Below are 25555 nucleotides of genomic sequence, written 5' to 3'. Positions count from 1 at the left end.
GAACAGTGTGAGGCCACCGATGTTTCATGATTCATTATTTGTTTATTATTATCAGTCGTATGGTCTTTTTTTTTTTTTTTTTTTTGCAATAAAACAATATCATTACCAATGGTCTTAAAAGTGGTTCCACAGAGTTCTACACAGTACATCACACGTGGGATTGTAAACAAAGAGTCTTTGGTTTTATATAACACAGATCAAGTGTGTTTGAGATTGTTTATCTTTATATAATTTATGTGTTGATGTGACGCACTGATTCATAACCTGGAATACATTTTCTTTAATTCAACCTGTATTTATGATAAGAAGTGTTTTTACTTTATTCTTACAGTGATTTCTTGTGTTTGCGCCTCAAAAAACTGACAAATAAACTTCCCAATACATTTCTGTTTTTTTCACTAACTGAACGATATCGCACAGATTTCTCTGCTGTAGACGATCCCATCGCACCTTTTTAAAAAGCAGGATATTATAGGAGCTTGTAACATTTTTGTGTGTGTGTGTGCGTGTGTGTGTTAATGTGTAGACGTGTGCGTGCTCTCACTGCTTATCTCTGCTCTTCCAGCTGATAAAGTCTTCAATGACGTGTCCAAAGAGGTTCACAGATTCACCGTGTCCAGATGTTACCTGGTGGGTTTTATAACACTTCTGTTCAAACTGTTTCTACTGTTGACAAAATCCAAATCAACAGAAATATTCCCTGTTGTCAAATGTATGTGATGCAGGTTTTACTTAGAAATTGGCTAAAAATCAACAATCGCTGATCTTGATGACTTCTTGTAACCTACACAGTCGTCATTTGTCGAGCTGGTAAAACTAAAACGTGCCGTGATTGGTTCTAGACCACAGATAAAGACGCTCCCGGTCTGATCCGGATGCCATCTGTGGCCTACCTCAATGGTTTTCCCGCAACCTACAAAGAGACGGAGCCGCTGCGGGCCAAACTCCCGTCTGTGGTCACCAGTCGCATCAAAGAGGTAAGAAACACTATCATACTGCTTCTCTTTCCTTACAAAACTTTTATTTTTAAAAAATACTTCCTAGACATGAATCAGATACTTACTGTATTTGCTAAATCACAAGTCGCTCGTTTTCCACAAGGTTTATAAGTTACTATTTTAATTTAAAATTAAAAAGTAGCAACCTTTAGCCTGAAAGTTGTTTGCTGCTTTTATGACTAAATAAATGTTTTTATAATAATAATAATAATGATAATATTTTATTGAAAGCAGTTTGAACCTGATGTTTGTTAAAGGTGCAGTCCGCAAATCTCAGATCTCTCTCTCCCCCTCCCTCCTCGCTGCTCTCTTGCCCTGCCTCCAAACTTTCCAAAGTCCCTCCCTCAGAGGAGCTATCAAGCTAACGTTAGTCCAACAGCAACATCACAGTAATATAACATGCTCTGTTAAAAGCACATTACTGCAGCGCTTCTCTCTCTCTATGTGCGCACACCTCAGCAGCAGCAGCAACAACACAGTGTCACTTACAGCAGCCACACAGAGGCTGCTGCGCGCACATGAATAACACATGCACCACATAGTTCTAGTGTAACAATTACAAATCAAACATAATGTAAATCAAGCAGCAGTAATTACCTTTCAAGCAGAAACGTCACCAATTCCATCTTCCACTCCTCCAGACCATACACTGTAAAAAAGACGGTGCTCTAGCTCCGGGAAAGGGGCGGGGCCTGTGAGCAACAGCTGTCAAACAGTCCATCGAACACAATTCTGGCTCTGATTGGTTCTTTTTGCTCAGTCGCGGTACATTCTGGCAATCTGCCAAAGGCTGCAGGAGCAGCAGGGGGCGCAGCTCAATGAGCCTGTTTTTTTTCACACAAACTACCAGTTTGATGTAAAGTTGTCCTTACGAAGTGACAGCTTTAGCAAATATGACAAAAAGTCACTTTTCTAAGATTTGCAGACTGCACCTTTAAAATCCATCTTGTAGCTCAAATTTTTATTACATCAAACACAACAACTCAAGTATCTTCAGCTTAAAGCTTCATTTTAATGCAAAAATATGACATACTTGCACTAAATGTAATTAATTATCTTAAAAAGGTGTTTTTTGGATCATTTTTCTTGTTGTTTTTTTTACAGTTATGTTTGTACAGCAACTCTACACAAAGCCAGAGCTCAAATGATTGAACGCAGACGTATTTTTTAATGTAACACCATATTAACTGAAGGTGTAACTTCACCTTCCAAACAGAAGGAGGCAGACTTGTCCATTAGAACAAAGCCAGACATTTTCTTTAATCTGATTTTGTAGAAGTCTTACCAGTACGATCATGGTTCATATAAAGATAATGACTTTACTTCTGATGCTGATGTGCCAGACCTACTGGTTAAGAAGAGCGTGAACGTTCCAAATCCAATTATGCAAAAAAAGATTTAAATAGAAGCTGTTATCGTCTCTTGTTTTACATGAACTGGTTTTCCCTAGTCTGGGGTTTTTCTGCTATGTGCATGGATTCATCTGAAATAACACTTAGAGACAAACATTAGCATGTGTTTACTTTACATTATTAGATACATCTTTATTACTGTAGTATTTTTAGGAGGTGTTTTGCTTGTTTTTAATAAGGTGGCATCCAAGTTTTTTTTTTAAAGAAAATAAAAAATAAGAAATTAACAAGTAAAAATAATAAATAGAAAATAGAAAAAGTATTAATTATTAACTATTTATTAATTGATTATTTAGATTTCTACTTCTGAATATTATTATACTTTTTTTAATTTGTAAATTATTTCTATTTTTTACATAATTGATTTTTTTTTAAATTTATTATAATTTTAAAAATAAGACATTTTAATTATGATACATGCAGTGTTACATTTACTCCAGTGGTTTCCAAACTTTTTTGGGTCATGACCCCATTTTGATATCACACATTTCTGGTGACCCCAGAGATTTATTTAATATTTATTTATTTTTTACATTTATTCATTTTATTTGATCATGTTTGTTATACTGTCTTACAAATGCAGAGTATCTAGGATTATTGCACAAAGTGATAAGATGTGCTAGCTCAGATATCTAAAAACTATGTTTAAACTAGATTTATATTTAAGAAAGTGAAAGTTTAGAATACAGTTGTTTGAGATAATTTGTGATGTTTTAATTTTGAAAAACAATAGTGATTTAAAAATAAAAATATATCATTTAAATTAGCAATTACAGGACATTTCAGGCGACCTGATTTGATATTCGGGCGACCCCACATGGGGTCATGACCCTGAGGTTGAAAAACCATGAATTACTCCCTTTATTTGGATTTTATGTGAATAATATCTGTAGAAATGACTTACAAATGTATTTTGGATTTAAAAATTGTCAATGTGACTCAGGGTTGGAGTCAATTACATTTTTCAGTTACAATTACGTTTTCAATTACTCATCTTCAATTACATTTCAATTAAGATTACAGTGGCCAAGATTTTTTCCAATTACAATTAAATAAAAATAGTTTTTTACCCTCTGAAAGTCAATTGCAATTACGTTCTCAGTTAAGTTCAATTACAATTTATCACAATTACTGAGCTGAAATAATTAACCTATTAAAAGTTAACATTCCTCTTGTGTTAGATTTCTGTTAGCATCTCTAATGATAACACGTCTTAAATCAGCTGTAAAATACACTAAAAACAATTATCTATTATCTTTTTTTTTCCTATTCATGGGTTAAATTGTTAAGCTTCCTAATCAATAAAAATATAGGTTTTAATATTTTTGGTGTGGTCATCTGAGCCTCTTTTTATGTCAGTATACTCCTCGATTAAAAGAGAAATTCTAAATGATAAACTGTGGGAAAGCTTGATCTGAAACATATTTTAATAATTGTTCATTAAAATTGTGTAGAACTATACATAGAACTATTACATGGTTCCCCAGTTTTTGTAAAATTACAATTGACATTTTTTGTAGATTTTATATGGCAATTACAATCTCAACGTCAATTATCTAAACTCAATTAGCAAAAACAGATTTTTTATAAATTAAAATTTCACTTTTAATTATGGCATAATTGTAATTAATGTCAATTACGCGATTACAATTATAATTGACCCCAACCCTGTTGTGGCTCGGTTGCCAGATGTTGTGGTGGTATGTACAGTAGGTTAGCAGTGTCTGACCCTCGTATCCTCATCAAACCCAGTTGTCCTGGCGTCCCCCTGGTTGGTCTGCAGGTTGGTCATGTGATAATAACGCTGGTATTCAGGCTGTAACCTTAGCCGCCCGCCGTGGGCTTTAACATTAGAACAACTGTTTATAATGGCGTGGAGCCAGTGGTCCGTTTGCCAAAAGGTCACCGAGGTTCCATCATATGCACGTGTCCCACTCCCTCACACCTGAGTTCACCTGATGGGAGAAACCAAGTGGAAAGTGTGACACAATGGCCCAGTTTGTATATGAAGGTGTTTCCTGGCGTCGTTGGGTCTTTTCTGTGAAAGAGGGATGATGTGCATAGTGCAGAGGGAGAGGCTCACCACGTATTTATAGCCTGTGTTTGTGAGCGCGATGGTGATGAAAGCTCTGATCATCTGCTCGTGCTGTCGCCGTTCCAGGCCTGACCCCGACCTTCCTTTGTGTTTACAAAGCTCCTGCTGTGTGTGTGCGTGTGCGCACGTCCACCCAGTGTCAGTATCTCCACACAACACAAGTCTCCCCACAAAGACTCTAACCTCTAGTATAAGAAAGTAATTTAAATAAAACAGTAGTCATAGCCGCTGGAGTATCAGAGCCTCGTACCAGCGGTGTGATCACAAGCAGGGGCGGGGATGCCAAGTGGGGCTAGCAACCAAGCTAAACGCTAATCCTCAGAGAACGCCACTTCCTTCCATCCTGTGTTCTAATGTCCGTTCCCTGGAGAACAAACTGGACTATCTGAAGCTGATTTAAATGTAAGACGGGAGATGAGGGCGGCGGTGTTTGCATATACACCATGAGCTAGTCTCATGTCACTGCTCTCCTGATGTAGAACTACTGACTATAAAATGTAGACATTGTTCTTCCCTGATCTGTTGTAACTTTTGGCAGTCTATAAAACTCCACGTGCGTTTCACGTTCTGACTGATTAGTACAGCTAAGAACACGGCAATAGTTCACCATTTCATCTCAAAATTCTGGATTTGCTCGTTTGTGTGCTGTTTGTAAACCCCCTGCTTACCTCGAAAATGGCGACTTCCGGGTTGATGACGCGCCGTGAAAACCCTCTATACCATGGGGCCCTTAAAGGGACAGTCCTCAGAAGGCCACCATTACAGTGTGTGTGTGTGTGTGTGTTAGTAGTGGTAACTTTATATATTCTGTATGCCACTTTGGATAATAGTAGCTGATAAATTCACAATTGTCAGTAATAATAAATGAATAAATAAATAATTGATAGTTAATTATAATAATGAAATAAAACTGTACAGCACTTTGATCAGCTGAAGTTGTTTTTAAAATGTGCACAAATGCACATAATTTCTTTTTTAAATGTTGATATTGTTCTCTACACTTCTGTTAATAAAGGTCCATGTGTGACATTTGGCATGTGGCTTTTTTTAATCTATGCTATAATAGTTACAGAGAAAACATCAGTACTGTATATATTGAGTATTGTCATTTTGGTTTGATTTTATGTATCAAAGCATCATCTCAAGGCAAGGGCAAAATATTCAGACATATATCGTGATATAGCTTGAAATTATTGGTATTTTAAAAAGGCCATACTGTATCGCTCAGCCCTAAACTAAAGTACTCGATTGTAAACGCTGGTTGTAGTTTTTCATAATTGTTTAAAGCATAACTAAACCCTGCCACCTGCCACTAGAGGAGAAATTCACAAAAATGTCTTGATTGTGGGCGGGTCTCCTGAAGCAGTTAAGACACGCCCAGTCTATACTATAAAATCTCCAATGAACAATCTATGCTATGCTAACTAGCAACTCATTACTCGCTATAGTTCTCTATTCACAATGCTCTGATTCCAACCAACTCACCACAGATTGTAGAGCCCACAGGCGATAGTTTTTATAGGAGGGGCGGAGCCAACAGTGACCCACGATGGGCCAGAATCTCGTTCTCAGCCAATAGCAAAATTAAATTGTAAAAGACAGGTTTCAACCCATAGAGGGCAGCCTCTATTATTTTATAACACAATACACCAAATTGAAATACTTTGACTAAAATGTTGAGATTTGTACCAGGATCAATCAACGGCACTACTTCATACCCAAAAATATTTGTATTAGTCGTTTTGACATTTAGTTACTCTTTAATAACAATCACTTTGACAGAAGGATCTTTTGCAGTAATTTATGTATGCTTGTAATTTTTGCAAATGGCTAAAATAAAATCAATAAGCTAAATATAGTGGAACCGTATAGGTCAGAGGTGTCAAACTCGAGGCCTGCTGGCTTAATGCTGCCCGCCAACGGTTTAAAGTTGGCCCACAGGAGGACTTAGGACATACTGGAGAGACCACATCTCTGGGCTGGCCTGGGAACGCCTTGGAGTTCTCTCAATACTGTACGTGGCTGAGACCTGTACCCAGACAAGCGTCATATCATTAACACTGTAAAGTTCAGTTCACATACTTTAGTTCAGAGGTTCCTAACCTTTTTTGGATCATAACCCCATTTTGATATCACAATTTTCTGATGACCCCAAAGACATCTTTTTCTTTCTAGGAATAGTTTTTGATCACGTTTGTTACAGTGTTTCAAATACAGCATTAGTGACAAATTACAGCGTCTCCGATATTTTTACACTGCATTTCATTTGAACTAGATTTTTACTCGAGAGAGTGAAAGTATAAAATACAGTTTTTTAAGTTTGTGTTTAATTTGAAAAAGAAATAAGTAATAAAAAAGTATTTTAATCAGTAATTGTTTTTATGATCAGTTACGAGACATTTCAGGTGACCCCATTTAAATTCCAGGTGACCCCAAATGGGGTCACGACCCCAAGGTTGAAAAACTTCAAATTCTCAAATATTCATCAATTTTTCACACAAATTTGAGTTTAATTGTAGTGACTGCTATATGTAGCTTATGTAATGTAATTTACACATAATGGTGTTGTAAGTGTTGTATTTACAGTTTACACGTTCTTTCTAATTAGCTCATTCCTCTCCTCACTGGAGAACCCAATCCCTTTTGGCTCAAAGGTTCCAGTGTGAACCGCTCTCTCAGACGTTTGGCAGATAATCTCTTGGCTTCTGTCTTTCTTCTGTGGCGCTCTCTTTGAGCCATGTGTGGCCACCAGTCAGTCAGCACTGGGCTTACTGGTTCACCCAGCGTGTCGGCTCAGGTTTGACTGGATTCATTACATGTTCTCTCATCTGGACTTGACATGCAGCGATCACCGTTTAGAACGTGTGGTTAAGAGGGAAATACATGGGGATGTGTTAATAAGTGAAGCTGCTGACTGGAAGATAAGGACACCTGTAACCATCAGCCAAGCAGCTCCACACGTCTGTGTCCTTTCAGAATAAAAGCATGCTCATGGGTGCTCATATTAAAGTGTGTTCTTCTTCTTATCTCTTCTCTCTTCTTCTCCCTCTTCTTCTCGCTTCTTCTCTCTTCTCTCTTCTCTCTTCTTCTCTCTTCTCTCTTCTTCTCTCTTCTTCTCTTCAGTTGGAGTTGTACTCTGAGGCCAGCATTGCTCTGCTGCACCTGAACACTGTTCAGGATTTCACTGATCTGACACAGCAGGCCAAGAAAAACCTGACCCTGGATGGAAAGGAATTAACCATTAGTCCTGCTTACCTGTTCTTTGACCTCACCGCCATCTCCCAGGTACCGGACCTCTCCCTCTAAACTACATCATTCACTGCCATTTTTTGTGACTTTTTCAATATTTTTAGTCAACCAAAAACAAATATTTTTTAATCATTTTGTTTTTATTTTATTTTAATTTAAATGTAATATAGAATTTATTATTTTCTTTAAATGGTGTAAGTTTTACTTATACTTTATACAATATATTTACTTTTATTTTACTCATTTTTAGTTTATTTTAGATTTTACATCTCCTTTTTTTTTTTATACATTTTCTCACATCTCACTGGTACCTATCACTGCCATTTTCTGTGAATTTTTAAAATATGTTTTGTCAACCAAAACAGTTATTTTTTTGTATGTGTATTATTTATTGTGTTTAATTCAAATTAGATATTCTATTTAATCGTTTTTTATCATTTAATACGTGTTACTTTTAATCCTGTGCTACGTGATTTCTTTATTCAAAATTACTTTCAGTTTATTTTAGATTTTACATTTACTTACTTTATCCACTGTTTTTTTTTTTTTTTAATTTATTTTATTATTATTTTTTGGTGAATGTTAGTCTGTCATTCCTTCATTCAGTCATTTATTTTTTTTTAAATAATTTTTTTTGAAGGCCAATAACTTTTCAATCTTTATATTTTTATTTTTAGCATTATTATTTATGTCTATTTTTTGCGTTAAATGTTTGCGTTAGACTGTACAGAACATCAGTGTGTCTTTGATTGTAGTCACATGCGTTGTTCGCCGTTTCCTGTCAGTCCAAACAGGACGAGGACGTCTCCGCCAGCCGCTTCGAGGACAACGAGGAGCTGCGTTACTCCCTGCGCTCTGTGGAGCAACACGCCCCCTGGGTGAGGCACATCTTCATCGTCACCAATGGACAGATCCCTTCATGGCTCAACCTGGACAACCCTCGCGTGTCTGTCGTCTCACATCAGGTACAAACAAAAGCCAAAGAGCCAAAAATTACGTGATTTTTTTTTTTTTTTTTAAAGCAAAGTTAAAAATGTCCTTGAATCTTGTACTTGATTTAATAAAAGTTTAAAAAACATACATACAAAACTTACATGTTATTTCAAAAAAAGAAAACAAAATGAACTCGCTGGAATTCTTAACTTGTGGACTTGCTTGTGTGTGCAGGACATTTTCCTGAATCACAGCCATCTTCCCACCTTCAGCTCTCCGTCCATAGAGACGCACATCCACAGGATCCCCGGGCTCTCCCAGAAGTTCATCTACCTCAATGACGACGTGATGTTCGGCAAAGACGTGTGGCCGGATGACTTCTACAGCCACTCCAAAGGACAGAAGGTGGGAACGAGAGGGTGGAATAATAAAGGGGGGAAAGTTTCTTTGTGACACGCAGCTCCAATAACTGACAGGGTTTGAAAAGCAAACTGAGACAAATTGGAGTTAGAAGTGTGCCAATACATTGATTGTTAGAGTAATTGTGATGCGACACGTGATGATTCATAAATGTTCAAAAACTATTGTTTTTCATAATAACTAAATGACAGAAGCACGACCATTGTTCATGAAACAAAAGTTAAAGTCACGGATGCAGGAACGGACCAGGTGAAAACAGCGACTGTGTTCGAAATGTCACACTACATACTATAATTATAACTATCTCCAAACTTACTATATACTATAGGTATGATTAGGATGTTGAACGTTCCCACTGAAGTATACTTCAAAGTTTCCCATGATGCATTATGAAACTTCTATGAAGTAAACTAAGACTAAATATCTCCGTTGATTTGCCACTTTCAAAGTAGTATTGGCTTAAGCAGTTAGTTTAAACTGGCATATAATGGGTATGACAAATCATGAATGTTGTTAAATTGGCAGAAATAAGCATGAAATATGGTGAAAAGAGTTTAACAATGACAATAATGGGTCAACATATGTTACATTAGGTGGAAAAAGTGCTGGAAAGGGTTTATAATTGCTGAAAATGTTTTGAAAGTGGAAAGAATGTGCAGAAAAGGAATTAATATTAGATGGAGAAGTGGCAGAAATGGGAGTAATGTAGCAAAAATGCATTAAGTGGAGCAAAATATGGCAAGAAAAAGGGATGAAAATATGTTGAAAAATTGCAAAATTGGTGTAGTTGCAGAAAAATTGGAGAAAAAAAGCTGAAAGTGTTAAAAAAAATATTCTTAGGTTCTTGAAGACATCTGGTGACCCCCTCCCAGTGTCTTGTGACCCCAAATGGGGTCCTGATCCTAAGGTTGCGAAGCCCTAATTATAGTGCTGGAGTCTGAGTGCTTCCTAAATCTGAAAGCTGTGCTGATCTTTGATCTTCCTCCTTTCCCATCTCACCAGGTGTACCTCACCTGGCCGGTTCCCAACTGTGCGGAGGGCTGCCCCGGGTCCTGGATCAAAGACGGCTACTGTGACAAAGCCTGCAACAACTCAGCGTGTGACTGGGACGGCGGCGACTGTCTGGGTAAACAGATCAACAAAGCTCAAAGCTCCAGCCTGCCCTGTGTGCGGTGCTCATGAATCCTACTGTCCTGAAAGGTAACACAGCCAACGGCCGCTTGGTCCCCGGTGCGGGCGACGCCGGGCCAGTCGCAGGACCACCGTGGCAGTTCGTCGGCGGCCTGGGAGGGGCCACGTACTGCAACCAGGGCTGTGCTCAGTCCTGGCTGGCTGACAAGTTCTGTGACCAGGCCTGTAACGTTCTGTCCTGTGGCTTTGATGTGGGCGACTGTGGCCTTGGTGAGATCAACGTAGATATACATCCTTTAATTCATCTTCTATAGAAACATTCTACAATAAGTCAGTATGAACAAGTCAATTATAAACACCAACAACATTAATTTCATTTAAAAATAAAGATTGTGAATTTGGTAGATTTTGTTTTATGGAACCAAAAGATGATGATGCATTTGGATGAAAGTCAACTAAAAAAAAGACAAAGAATTTGTTCTAAATCAAAAGTGTATAAATCTTTATGAAATAATAAGTGTGATGATCAGTTCTGGTTAGGGATGGGAACTGAAAACCGGTACCGTTCAGTACCGATACTGATTTATTCAATTAGATTAGATTAGATTAGGGCTGGGCAATATATCGAAATATATATCCAGTTTTCTATTTTGGAGATAGAGAAAATTACAATTACCTATATATATATACAGACCTTCCCCATAAACAAGCCACACTACAGAACTCACTCACACATGCTGTCCTTCAGAGGAGAAAAAGACCAAAGTGGCACATATTGTGCAGCTGGTTGTTAATGAATGTGCCTCTGTAGTAGGTCTGTCCCGATCCGATATTGATATCGGTTCGATATCAGCCAGAAAACAAATATCGAATTTTATCGGACTGCATCTAAAATCTCCGATATATATTATATTATATTTATTCAATTGTAGAATACTGTAGATAGGTCAAAATGTATTTAACCAATTGGTTAATAATAAATGGGTCATTTTGAGAAAAAATATTGAGAAATGAGTTTTGGTCTTTATCGCCCAGCCCTAGATTATATTTATTCTTTATTTTATCCCACAGTGGGAAACAGCAGCCAAAGACACAAAGAGCAAGCAAATTAGAAAGCTAAATACAAATACAGAAAGTAAAACGTTAAAGGAAAAAAATAACTAAATAGATATTGGTCAAGAAAACAGTGCAGAAAAAAATGTAAAAATAAGTGAAAAACACCCATTCATAGACGGGACAGCATAAAATATGACGTGATCATACTTCATGTGTCCTGAATTAAGTTAAAGGTTGTGTTCTTATTTTGGTAACTTGTTGAAAGTGTATTGCCTTTGAACGCTCACCTGTTTGTGTCTGTGTCTGTCTGTGTCTGTCTGTGTCTGTGTCTGTGTGTGTCTGTGTGTGTCTGTGTGTGTCTGTGTGTGTCTGTGTCTGTCTGTGTCTGTCTGTGTCTGTCTGTGTCTGTGTGTGTCTGTGTGTTCTGTCTCTGTGTGTGTGTGTGTCAGAACACTTTGGTGAGCTACACAGAGTGTCTCTGCGTAGGAACCAGACTCTCTACACACTGCCCGTGGGAGAACTGCGGCCGTACTTCAGCTTCTCTCATATCGCTGACCGCGTGTCCGAGGCTCACGTGAGCGACGGCGCTGTGGTGCGTCACACCTCCATCACCAACAAGTGGGGCACCCTCCACCTGCTGCTGCACCCGGGTCACAACGCCACCCGCATCCACTACAACCTCACAATGCAGAGGAAGGACGAGAGCACGTTCAGCTTCAGCTTCAGCGTCGCCGTGGACACACGTCAAGCTCCTCCCACCAACACCTCCAGCAAAGGCTCAGTGGGCGGAGCCAAACCCACTGTCATGCCCGAGCCTGTTTTCCACTTTTCTGACATTCCCGAAGACAAGCGAGGACCCAAAATCCACAGGAAGCTTCACACACAGACACAGGCCGTCCTCCAGGTGCCTGCTTTAAATGTGTCGTTGTTTCCCGCCACAGTGCAGAGGGAACTGGAGAAGCTGGAAGAGAAGCTCCAGGTGGGTGACATCACCATGAAGGGCTTCAACCTCACCAAGGCTGAACTCCTGAAACCTTTCAGGCAGTTGATCCAGATGATGGGAAAGGAAGCAAAGCCAGGTCAGAACTCTGAGTCAAATCATCTGGAAGGAAAACAGATGATAAAAAAAGATCAGGAAACGTCCAGGAGCCTGGACGCAGCCGCAGAAAAACCCCTGACCTCCAAACTGCTGAGCAGCATCGGCCACAGACCAGCAGCAGCAGCAGCAGCAGCTGTCAATCAACAAGAGAACGCAGACGCTCCGCTGATAGGGAGGAAACTGCAGCACTTCACCTCCGCAGACCGAGGATTCCTGCCCTGGGAGAGAAGGAAGTACTTCCAGAGGCTGCTGGAGGTAAACAAATAAAATAACTCCTCCTAATAATTTTAAAACATAGAAGGAACGGATTTGTAATAATTTTAATTAATTAAATTAGATAACATTTTTGTAAGTAAATATTTTTATTTAAATGCATAAAATAATGTCAGAATATTTGTAAAATAATTTATTTTGAATTAACTTTTTAAAAAAAAATTGGTTGTATAGTTCGACTTTTTAAAAGAAATACGTTTTTAAAATTAATTTTCTTCAGGATCAGAATCAGTTTTATTGCCACGTAGAGTTTTTAGACAATACAAGGAATTTTATTTGGTGGATGGTGCGAAAACAAACCGAAACAGTATTATAATAATAAATATATGGATGAATATAAATATTAACATAATGTATTATTATTATTATTTTATGGAAAATTAAATGAGTTTTGAAAAGATTATTTTTAAACTCATGTATATTTTTTGTAATTATATCACTTAATTTATTTTCGTAAAAGATACATGTCATATTTTGTAGTGCTTTTTAGAAATTGATATGCATGATTTAAGACAACAGGCATCAAATGAAATTAAATACATTTATTATAAATATACAGCTATAATAATAAAGTTTGTAAATCTGAAAAATAATAAATTAGTCAAATGAAAGTTGAGATGGTTCCCATTTTCCTGAAAAACTCAAATAAATAAATGATAACCACATTTAATTTTCTCTAACTTTAACAAACACAAAGTTTATTCTTGTTACAGTGAAGTAGAAGAAAGAAAAAGTCTTGCTAGTAATGATTTTGTTAATGTTTGCGTTTACAGGAAGAAGAACGTCTCCACAGAGAGCTTTCGTACACGGCCGACAGCTCAGCGACCAGTCGGAGGCTCCGCGACACCTTCGCTGACTCGCTGCGTTACGTCAACAAACTGCTCAACAGCCAGTTCGGCTTCGCTTCGCGCAAAGTGCCGGCGCACATGCCTCACATGATCGACCGGCTCGTCATGCAGGAGCTGCAGGACACGTGAGTGGTTGCATCAAGTGCTGTGTGTGCTAGAGCTCATATCATTTGAATTCAAATAAAGTCTGACCAGAGAAACAATGCTGATGAGAAATATAACAGACGCATTTATTATCACAATATGTGTCTCTTTTATCTTTTTCTCCAATAAGGGACAGCACGTGTGAGTGAGTTCTGTAGAGTGACTTGTTTAGGTGAAGGTTTGCACTCAGAAATCCATCCAACTACGATTTTCATGCTGTTCGGAGAAGTAGAGAAAGCAGCGACTCCTAAAAAGAAGCTAAAAATAAATAAATACATTGATATAGGTGATGATTTTCTATATTGCCAAAATAGAAAACTAGAAAAAAGAAGAAAATATGAAAATAAAATGTGTATAATTTTTTAAACAAACATGTCTACGAAGCACCTACGTGTGTGTGAATAGAAACAGGAAATAAGACAAAGAAATACATTACATCTGTCACAAATGAATGAATAGTTAACTCTACTCTTATTTTAAAAAGTAATATGTTACAGTACTAGTTACTAGTAATGCTGATACTGTACTCACTGCAAAGTTATAGGTCAAAATGACATTTTCACTCGTCTCGGTCCAATGCATATACCTACAGAATGCCATCAAACTAGTTCAAACGAGTGGAAAATTACAAACGCTAGGTGGCGCCAACGAGTCTCGACATTGGATCAAAAAACGACACGTTAAATTCTTCACCAAACTAGACCGTCCTGCCAAATTTCCTGAAACTGCATCTGCGAGAAGAGCCTCAAAAATCCAAATCAAGTATCAGAAGAATCCGTACAGGAACAATAGGGCCTTTGCACTGCCTTTGGTGCTCGGACCCTAATAAGCACCTCAATACCCCCACCTGCAGTTAGAAGTAGGGGTGTGAAAAAAAAAATCAATTTCACGATATATCGCGATTTTTTGGGTGCGGATTTTAAATCAATTTTTTTTTTTTGGGAGATTGAATCAATATTTTTGTGTATTTGTGCAGTATTTCAGTGGTGGTTACAATGCTTTCAATGTGTTGCAATGGTTATATGATGCACTTGATTTTATGACGACAGTGTGTAATGCCTGCAATATTTACCTATGCACAGATATTTGATTTTCATATAATCTGTTCAGATCAGTGACTGACACAATAGGATAAATAATTTTTTATTATTTTTGTACATTATCAGTAACTCAGGGTGATTTTTCCTTAATGTTCTCACTTACAGTTGTTACAATGTCGTCATTATGTTGTCATGGTTACTTTGAGACTTCGACACAGTAGTTTCAGTGAAAAGAAACTTGTTGCACTTTATTTTATGATGGTAGTGTTTAACACTGTATTTTCTTTTTCAGTGAAAATGTGCAAAAACACTAATAATAAATAACAAATTGGATGTTTTGAATCAAATAGTTTTGACTCAATTTGTCCTCTGAATGATCAATATCGTGTGATGAACATATACAGCAACTTAATTTTTCATCTCTACGTTTAATTTAGATATTAACTGGGTAGAATATCGCAATATGTCGCGATAATATCATATCGTGACCCAAGTATTGCGATACGTATCGTAACATCCTTGCCAATACTCACCCCTAGTTAGAAGAATAGACGTCCCTCCCTTCAAAATAAAAGCAGAACAAAGGGATATTTTTTGTGTTTGCCATGTGTGCCGCTTGTTTCTATGAACTTTCCTTTTCCCACAGATTCCCCGACGAGTTTGAAAAGACGTCGGCTCACCACGTGCGTCACTCCGAGGACATGCAATTTGCCTTCTCCTACTTCTACTTCCTGATGGGCGCCCAGCAGCAGCTCAACGTCTCCGACGTGTTCGACCTCATCGACACCGACCGATCGGGCGTTCTGTCCGACCGCGAGATCAGAACGCTGGCCACGCGGATCCACGAGCTTCCCCTCAGCCTGCAGGTCGGACACAACAGTTTGTATTTGTATATGGAGGAACATTAAATACTGAAAATACTTTCTGTTTATTGTGGCAAATGTTTTTATTTAAAAGAGAAATAATATTAGACTATGTACTTTAACCATATTTACTCCATATTGAAATAGATTATGAATTTTAAAACCATTGAAAAAGGTAAAAAACTAACAAATAAACTTAATTCAGGTTAAAATTGAAGGTTTTTATTGTTTTATGTACATTTTTAAAATAGATTACATTTTGTCACTTTAACCACAAACAGCATGTATGGGCACAAGTTGTGACTTATAATGGATTCAATAAAATAACAAGCAATTTGTATTTGTATTTGATTCTATCTGATATATGGCTGTCAGAGTAAATAAGGAAATATTTAGTCAACAAATATGTTAAAAACACGTAAAAAAAAAAAAAAGTACTATTATGAGGAAGTTCTGATCTTTAACCTTATTTGCAGTTTTATTAAAAGATCATTTTGGTCATTTATTCAAATATGTTTTTTAAAGATTAAACGATCGTTTTTCATTGTTAAAAATAATGTTTCAAAGACATAAACATTGTTATTCTGTTCATGTGTGACTCGTGGCTACATGGTGTTGTGTTCCAGGTCTGTGGGAATTCTTGGCTACGTTTCCTGAAGGTCATTAAAGGTGTTTATATACGTGTGTGTGTTGTACGTGCGTGTACGTGTGTTTCCTGCAGGATCTGACGGGTTTGGAGCAGATGTTGATAAACTGCTCAAAGACTCTTCCCAGCAACGTGACCCAGCTTCACCTGGTCAGCCCCACCCAGGAGTCCTACTACGACCCCAGCATGGTGAACACACACACACACACACACACACACACACTTTACAGTCTGCCTTTGAAGCGGTGGTTCTCAACCGTTTTCTGTTGCGTCCCCTTTTTTAACGAGTGAAATTTTCTCCCCAAAATGTAAATAAAATGAGTAGATTAGAGCTTTATTGATCCTGCAGTGGAGAAATTTACTGTCATGACCAGAGAAAAAAGACAACAGAAGGCCACACTCAGAATACCCAAAAGACGCCCGAAAAAATAGTGCAATGAAGGAGCTCAAATATACAATAATAGAAATATAAACAGGAAACAGTTATGATGTGATTATTCTTCACCAAAATAACATAAAATGTGCAATCACAAGTTTTGGAAATGTAATAATCATTAATTATATATAAAAATACAACATTTTTGCAGGGGAGGGGCATTTTCACGTCCTCTTTTTCATGACGTTGGGGGTGTGCGCCATAGTTTGAGAAGCACTGCTGTGTAGAAACCAAAAGCAAACAAACTAAGAAACTTCTGTCGGACACAACAGAACAGTTGTAAACATGGACCGTCATTAGAAATGAAAGGAAGGTGACATGGATGGATGGATGAATGGATGGATGATGGATGACTATTTTCATACCATTAGGATTAGAATTAGGGTTCAGTTTAGGTTTTTGATAAACATTAGGATATAAAAACTAAGATTTCATCCTGGACTGGTTATTTTACATTTTCTTTCTCCGTGAATCATAAAACCTGAAGTTTGAATCCTAATCCCAGTTTTCTTCATCCCACAGCCTCTCGTCACCAAAGGTCTGGTTCTCCACTGTAAACCAATCACAGAGCAGATCCACGAGGCCTTCAAAGAGCAGAACAAATACAAGTGAGACCCTCGTCTGTGTGTGTGTGTGTGTGTGTGTGTGTGTGTGTGTGCTGCTGTTTGCTTTAACAGCTCAAGGAGTGTGTGTGTGTGCACGTCCTCACAGGTTTGAGATCATGGGAGAGGACGACATCGCCTTTAAGATGGTTCGGACCAACGTGTCACACGTGGTGGGACAGCTGGACGACATCAGGAAGAATCCCAGGTGAGGAAGATGAAGGAAACATGAGTGATATTTTTACTGTAATGTAAAGATGACTTTATCTCAGATATAGAATGAAAAGGCTTCATTTGGGTCGATTCTACCTTCTCTCCATATTTGTTTTAGGTATAAAAAAAACTGGAAAATTTAGTTTTCCCAGCATGCTCTGCAGTGTTGTGATGTAAAAAAAAAAAAAAAAGACTCACAAATGTGCGTAACTGTGCAGTTAATGACGTAACACTCGAATGTTATAGATCACATTTTTGTTATTTTTTATGGTTTCTTTTGCAATTATGCACACAAACAAAAACATGAATATCAACGATGTTTCAATTTAGGACAGTGAAACATCCCCCTCCCCCTCCTCCACCCCCACCCCATAGCTCCATCTTAACCCAATGTATTATCAATAACACAAGTTCAAACATGCAAATTATAGTCGATGAGATATATAATATATATATATATATACACAAATGCACACATGCTAACATATATGAAGTGCTGGTGGCCATTTAGTTTAGCCATTTTTCCAAGAAGAATCAGGCATGTTTGTCAATAAAAGATTGCACTACAAAAAATGAAAACATAATGAAATTAATATATTTGCAAAAAAAATCTACAGATAAACTGGTTTATTTGATATTTTGGAAAATTAAAGCAGCCAACTTTTATTATAATAATACATTTCATTTTTACTGCACTTTACATGGAAGACAATCTCAGTGCTTCAGGTCCGAAGCAATAAATCTATTTATAAAAATAATCTAGAATTACCAGGTTTTAGCACATTCACAAGTGTTAAAATTAGGACACAAAATTGTCAAAATTTCCCTTTATTTTTCCTGAAAAAATGCTTGGATTTTCTTGGTTCAGTGTCACGGTCTGAGTTTACCTCCGTACTGAGATTATCTTACAATCTCAGTACGTGACGGCTACGTACTGAGATGTACCCGTGCTGGATTAGCCATGCACAGAGATTATTGTACTGATTTTAAAAAAAAATGCTTAAAACATCACATCAGTCGACCATCGATAAAAAATCAATCAATGAGAAAAAAAAATATGAATGAATACAACATCTTATTATTGTAAAGTTACATTAGGTTAACTGTTATTTATTGCAATGTATATTATAATTGTGTTTTTTTGGAAAATAAATGATTCCTTTTCGTATTGAGACACTATTACTTATTCAAGTTGTTGACTGAGATTTTCACTCACTCAGCACGGCGGAAGTAGCAAAACTCACAGCGGTAAACTCAGTACGTGTCACCGGTGTCATGTACTGGGATTACCTCTGTACTGAGATTAACATAATCCAATAAACAAATAAAAAACTTTGAATACAAAAATGATTTATTATTTTTTTAGCAAAAATACATTTTCCGGTCGTGCGTATACAATACAATCTGAGTACGATGTGCTCTCAGTACACGACACCGGTCCATCCAGATCAAACATGATCAGTATTGAACACCTGAAACCCAAGCAGTGCCTGGATGTAGGAAGTGCAGATATTTGTAGTGTTTGCTGATGTGTTTGTTTCCATGTTTGTGTCCTAACACGGTGTCAACAGGAAGTTCATTTGTCTGAACGACAACATCGACCACAGCCACAAAGACGCGACTACGGTCAAAGCCGTGCTGAGGGACTTCTACGAATCCATGTTTCCACTGCCGTCCCAGTTCGAGCTTCCCAGAGAATATCGCAACCGCTTCCTGCACATGAGCGAACTGCACGAGTGGTGAGGGTCGACCGTCGACAGGCCACGCCCACAAATCACATCAATACAGTTTTTGATCATGTAAAGCACATTGAGTTGCTTTGTGTATGAAATGCGCTATACAAATAAATTTACCTTGCCTTACAGGATTATTCATTATTAATGGAAACATAAATCACTTCTGCTTTTGGCATTAATGCTTGGCCTGTTCCTGTAACACCTTCTTTATCCTTTTTCGGCATGTACAAAAGAATGTAAAAAAAAAAAAAAGTGAATGTAACCATGTCGGAAATAAACTGAATAAATAAAATAAATAAATAAAATATTCTACAAATATTATTATTACTAATAATAATAATAATAATAACAGTAATGATAATATTAGAGAAGTGCTGACAGTAATCACGGGTCAGTTACGTGTCGTCTAATTGGTTGAAACCTTAAGGCTGTTCCTGTAAGTGTTAGAATGACTGTCATCACTGTAGGCTGCACGTTGCCAGGTTGGAGGCGTAGAAACCCCTGGGGGGGTCAAATCAACTTTTCCAAAGGTCAGAGTTTATTAAAGGAGTAGAAAAGCTTATATTTACATGATGTTGCCAAAGATGTGGTTAAGATAAGCAGTTAAAATTATTTGATTTAATGTTACTATGTCTTCCTCAAAGGCAACCTAAAAACCTACATTTTTTACTTTTAAATTACAGTGTATTTATTAATTTTAATAATTTTTGAAATTATTAAAAACTAGGGGTTTTTTGCCAAACCTTTTGGTCAAATTAGTTGTTTTTTTTTTTTTTTTTTGTTAATATTACATGTTATGTATCTGTAATTAAACTTTTTTTCTTTGCAAAAAAAAATAGAGTAAAATAAACTGATTTTTTTCCCAAACCTTTGATTTTGATTAGTTTACAATTTCTTTATTTTTAGTTTTCCTCCTTAAATTTTTTTTTAATATAAAATACCCAATTTTTATTTTTTTATTTTTTTATTTATTCAGTTCATAAATTTTTGGTTAAAATTAATTGTTTTAGTTACAATTTATTTATCCTTATCTTCACAGTTTCCTCCTAAAAAATTTAATTAAAGATTACTGTCTTTTCCCCCAAACATTTGTTTACCAATACTGTGCTTTTTTTAATTATTTATTACAAGTTCTTCATCTTTATTTTTTACAGTTTCTTCTTAAAAATAACAAAAAGAAAAAAATACTGCATGTTTTATTCATTTCAATTTATCTGTCTCATTTTTTACTGTTTCTAACTAAAAATAAATAAAATTAAGAAAATACTGCTTTTCTCCCCAAACTTTTGGTTTAGATTAGTTGTATTTATTTCATTTTTTTCATGCTTATTTCTGCTGTATATTTCCTTTGTAGATCAAACTAACAGCCTGCCTTTGATCAACTGTCTACATAATAAAACACGCTGAGTTTCTGGTGAAATGTGTGACGTGTTTCTGTGTCTCTACAGGCGAGTTTATCGGGATAAGCTGAAGTTCTGGACTCACTGCGTCCTCGTGACTCTGGTCGTTTTCACCATCTTGTCTTTCTTTGCTGAGCAGGTTTGTCATTATTTATTATTTATCTCCATCACTCACAGCCTTTGTTCCTAAAGCCCAGAGAGCTCGGCTCGGACCCCCTCTAATCCACAGGGGTCCGGTTTCTCCTCAGCCGTTCCCCCACAAAGGTTAACAGATGGACTGACCCGATGAGAATTTCTTCCACTGGGACCAGTGCTCCCAGTCAGGAATGTCAGGAACCGTCACGGTGCTCAAACTGACTTTGGTTGGCAGGAGTCGCACCTTCAGCATCAAAGGAGATGTTTTAGCCCCGCCCACTAAAGCTGTAAATCTATCACTATAAATATGAATAACGTAACCAGACAGAGAAAATACACAGTGGTCCTCAACCTTTTCAAATTAAAGGTCCCAGAGACCAAGGACCCCCACTGTACCTAAAGGTGTTTGAACACAGACATGAACATTGAAGAACAGTCATTATTGTTTTTTGTTAAATAAAGTAAGGGACTTCAAACTGTATCGCACCTGATAAATGTAGTCATACAAGTTGTATTGAGTTCAAACAAGCCTGTTTTTTAGTGATCTGTCCCCTTTCATTTATTTTGAAAAAAATTGTTTTATTTTGAGGATGAAGAATAAAAAAATTTAAAATAACTTTTAGTTTTAATACTCTTAAATTTTGACATATTATTCTTTCATTTTGAATAATTATTTATTTTTTGAAATTATTTCATTTTGAAAAAAGTTTTTAATTTGAAAAATAATTTTATTCTACATTTATTTTTTTAAGAAATATTTTATTTTTATTTTTTATTTTGAAAAACATTTTTTTTATTTTACAAATTATTTTTTATTCATTTAAAAAAATATATTTTATTTAAAAAATATATTCTTTCTCATGTTAAATCCTGACTTCAGTCTCTTTTTTTCACTCTCAGCTCGTTCTGCTGAAGCGGAAGTTGTTCCCACGGCGACGAGCCCAACCTGAGAGCAACCCTGAGCGAGTGTGAAACAGGAAGTGTGCGTTCTTTCATCCTGTGAGTGACAGATGGGAAACCCCCCCCAACCCTGCGTCTCAGACTGAGGCATTGGCTCGCCTCGAGGCACCATGGAAACGGTCTTCCTCCGAGGATTATGGGATGGCAAGATTCTGAATAAAAAGAAACGGGCATGAGAACTCCTCCCTTCCTCCTTTTGCGTAAACGGAGACTTTTAAAGCAACACTCCTTTGACTGGGAATGACAAAATGAAATCCACAAACATTGAAAACCATCTGCGTCTCCACTTTTTAACTCTAAATAATGAAGATTTGTTTGTACCTTTGAAATATTCGTTTTTTTCCCCAGAGTTTGTAAAAAAAAAAAAGTCTGTGAGAAGCAGTTTTCGTAATTTATCTCCAAACCTTTTAAGATGAAATTAATCTACTTCCTGTGCTCCCCGTGTTTGTTTTTCGGCTTTAAATCAAAGATGAGGATTTGCCTTTTTTTCTGTCTTTATAGGAAAAACTTGAAGTGCCTTCTGTGTTCATTCCAGATTTTTGAGCATTTTTATTGAAATCTCGCCCTGATGTAGAGATGGTACGTACTATAGGTGGCGCTGTTGCTTTCACGGCCTGTGGTTCTTTCTGTGTGTGTGTGTGTGGTACGTGTGTGTGTGTGTTCTTAGGGACTTGGCTGCTGTCTGAAATTCAGACCTTCCTCAGCATGCGCTCTAACTTATTTTGGATGCGTCTGATGATAAATGCCAGGATGTGGATAAAATGATTTCCTCTGAATGTTGGTTTTACGGTTTCTGGTGTGTGTGAAAATAAAGGAAAAAGAAGCAAGAACAAAGAGATGGAAATGTGGACTTCGTCGAGCAGATGTGGACTAATATTTACATGTTGGGAAATGAAGGGTTTTTTTTCCTCAAACTGCAACGTTTGAATAAATGGTATTTGGTCATCACCAGTCTATTATTGTATACACCTGTGGTTTTTTTTACTGCTTTGGCACGACAACAAAATTACTCAAATGAAGTATATTTTGTCTTCTTTTCTGAATAATATACTTAGGATTCATTTTACAGACCAACTTATTATCAGGAGCTGTTATGACCTGAAATGTTTTGATGAGAAAGTATTTAAAAACTACTGCATGTATCTACCTATAAAATCTACCTATAAACGCAAGAAAGGTCTGCGTGTGTGTGTGTGTGGAGCGAATATCTCCCCAACGCGGCATCTGTCCGACCTGAAACTTTGTCAAGGGCTTCCAAATACCCAAAGTGTGTGCATGCCTCAATTTGGAGTATTTTGGCGTTGCAAAACATATTGAGCGTGGTACTTCCTGTTCCAGATCATCTGGTTCATAACGTTACTGGGTCGCAGTTTGATTGGGTTTAAAAAAGGTCAATATTAAAAAAAAAAAAAAAAAAAAAAGTACTGCTAAAGTTATTTAAGTTTATATTTCATGGTTAGTTATAATTATTCCCATGACCCCAAACTTCCTTTAAATCAAGGGTGACAGAATCCACTTCCTCCTCCGTCTCCATGACTGTGCACGGCGGCTGTGCTAACGGCCGATAGCCGACCATATCACAAATGATCTGGTTCTTCAGATAGAACATTTTTTGTGAGCAGATGGGTCCAAAGCACGGCTCCACGAGGATTATCATTTGTTCTGCACAAGGGTGAGAGTTTCTTCTGCTGTTATTCTATGCGTTAAGATGCTTTCAGTAACAGCTATAATGTAAACACACACACGGCTGGCGCGTGTGCGAGAGAGAACCCACGGATGAGATGGAAAGAGTTCGAGTCTCACATACACACACACATAATATACTAAATGAGTAAAATTAAACAAAAAAATCAATATTTATACAAAAAGTACACAAAACGACAACAAAAAGGCTCCAAAAACACACAAAATGACTCCAAAAAACATACATTACAGAAAAATACACCAACCAACAAAAATATGGAAATGACTCAAAATACACAAAACTAAATATTTATATAAAAATTACACAAAATGATAACAGAAATGCACAAAACTACACTAAAAATGATACAAGAATACACAAAATGAATCCAGAATCACACAATTATACAAAAAATATAATATACAAAAATGACTCCAAAAAACATACATTACAGAAAAATTCACCAAACGAAAAAATATATAAAAATGAGTAAAAAAAGAACAAACACATTTATCATACTCAATTGGCCTTAATTGACAACTAAGCTCCCACATAAATACAGTACATATTTCCGACGGCTACTGAAACTTTATGAATAGCTTGCACGTAGCCTGTGTGTGCATTTTGACCTTATTTGGTGATTTCAAAACATTCATTTTCATGTTTGTGGTACTGAGTGCACATCGTACTGAGATTGTATATGGGCATATATGCGCATGGGCGCATATTTGCCAAAAAAAAAAAAAACATTCATTTTTGTTTATTTTGGTTTTCAAAGTGAACTGACACGTGTTTTATTTGTTTATTGGATTACGTTAGGGTTAGGGCTGGGTTTCTAATCTCAGTACGGAGGAAAACTCAGACCGTGACACCGGACGGGACCTGGAAGTTACTGGCGGACAATGGCCGCGGCTGTGCTGAAATCGAACAGCGAAAATGCACATTTCTCCGCGGATACGGCATTATAAACGCTGATATTTTCGCCATGTGCTAGGAGTGTGACAATATCTCGATGCGGCAATATATCGCAATATTTTTTCGCACGACCAATTATCGATATGCTTGCGGTAAGTATATATATATATTTTTTTCATTTTAAAACCTTTTCTACTTTTTCACTAAAATGTGCAGGTACGTCTTCGCAGAAATGTTATCACCATTTGTTGAAGGAACCAATATATTGTTTACTGGAATATTCCATTATAATGATGTCACTGGTAAGAAAGACCCTATTTTTTGTTTACAGAAAGCACTATTGGAGATACTTATTTGTTTATATTGGTATGTTGACACCTAGTTACAGAAATGTTGCACTAAAATAGTGTCACTGTTCATACACACTTTCAATTTATTGTCTTTCAGAGATATTAAATTAAAAAAAAAAATTCAATTAAAAATTTTTTTTTCTTGTTATGTCATAGATTATTGTAGATTGATTTCTGACCAATATATTGATAATCGCAGTATTGTGAGCTTTGTATCGCGTATCGTGTCGTATCGTGAGGTACCCAGAGGTTCCCACCCCTAACACGTGCTATATGTAATGGCCATTTTATGGGCGTATACAAGTGTGGGTCTTAATTGAGCGTAACACAGACTATATATGTGATGCAACTTCCGGGACAAGTGTTTGTTGCTTAAACGGTTTCTGACCGCAACACCATGAACACAGTTTGATTGTATATTATTGTGTGAAGTGCGGAGTTTACAGGGGATATGATTGCTTTAATGGACACATTGGTTTGGAATCAACTAAGTATAAAATAAGCATACGTCAATCAGTCGTACGTGAATTACACGGTGGGCGTGTCAACCACTCAGCGCTTTACTTTAATAACCCGTCAATAGTAGTAGATTTAGCTTCTACATCAAGTCAGAAACATGCTCTCAAACAGTCGGTGGCTCGTATTGGGAGACTGGGTCTCAGCGGACCGAGGTGGAGATCGTATCCGTCAGTGGAGCGAGCAGAACACGGCGGCTGGGAGACGGAAGTGTCGCTGCGAGGAACGGAGCGGAGCTCGGCGGACCGCTATTTTAATGTCCGGCAGCCAGTGAGGATCGGTAGAAGACGAGGACGTTTGCTTTCAGCGTGAGGAAGAAGGTGTTTGCTTCTTCAGAGGACGAGGTAAGTGTAGCTACAACTCAAATGTAACAATGTGTCTGCGTTCACACTTACTCTGGG

At 37.1% G+C, this 25555-nt stretch overlaps 1 protein-coding gene across 1 annotated transcript in view; it reads left to right on the top strand.

Moving 5' to 3' along the window:
- Positions 1-22092, top strand: part of gnptab (N-acetylglucosamine-1-phosphate transferase subunits alpha and beta) — a 29490-nt gene extending 7398 nt beyond the window's left edge. Inside the window, exons 6-21 of the mRNA XM_028451025.1 lie at positions 566-630; positions 843-977; positions 7629-7790; positions 8540-8719; positions 8922-9092; positions 10110-10233; positions 10308-10508; positions 11744-12648; positions 13440-13639; positions 15345-15564; positions 16283-16396; positions 17166-17251; positions 17355-17453; positions 19030-19197; positions 20643-20733; positions 21630-22092. Coding sequence (XP_028306826.1) covers positions 566-630; positions 843-977; positions 7629-7790; positions 8540-8719; positions 8922-9092; positions 10110-10233; positions 10308-10508; positions 11744-12648; positions 13440-13639; positions 15345-15564; positions 16283-16396; positions 17166-17251; positions 17355-17453; positions 19030-19197; positions 20643-20733; positions 21630-21701 — 2993 coding nt within the window. The 3' untranslated portion in view covers positions 21702-22092. The remainder of the gene's footprint in view (positions 1-565; positions 631-842; positions 978-7628; positions 7791-8539; positions 8720-8921; positions 9093-10109; positions 10234-10307; positions 10509-11743; positions 12649-13439; positions 13640-15344; positions 15565-16282; positions 16397-17165; positions 17252-17354; positions 17454-19029; positions 19198-20642; positions 20734-21629) is intronic.
- Positions 22093-25555: the final 3463 nt, after the last annotated feature.

Source organism: Gouania willdenowi, chromosome 6, assembly GCF_900634775.1.
Source record: "Gouania willdenowi chromosome 6, fGouWil2.1, whole genome shotgun sequence".
Taxonomy (NCBI): domain Eukaryota; kingdom Metazoa; phylum Chordata; class Actinopteri; order Blenniiformes; family Gobiesocidae; genus Gouania; species Gouania willdenowi.
This window is presented reverse-complemented; position numbering and strand designations above follow the sequence as displayed.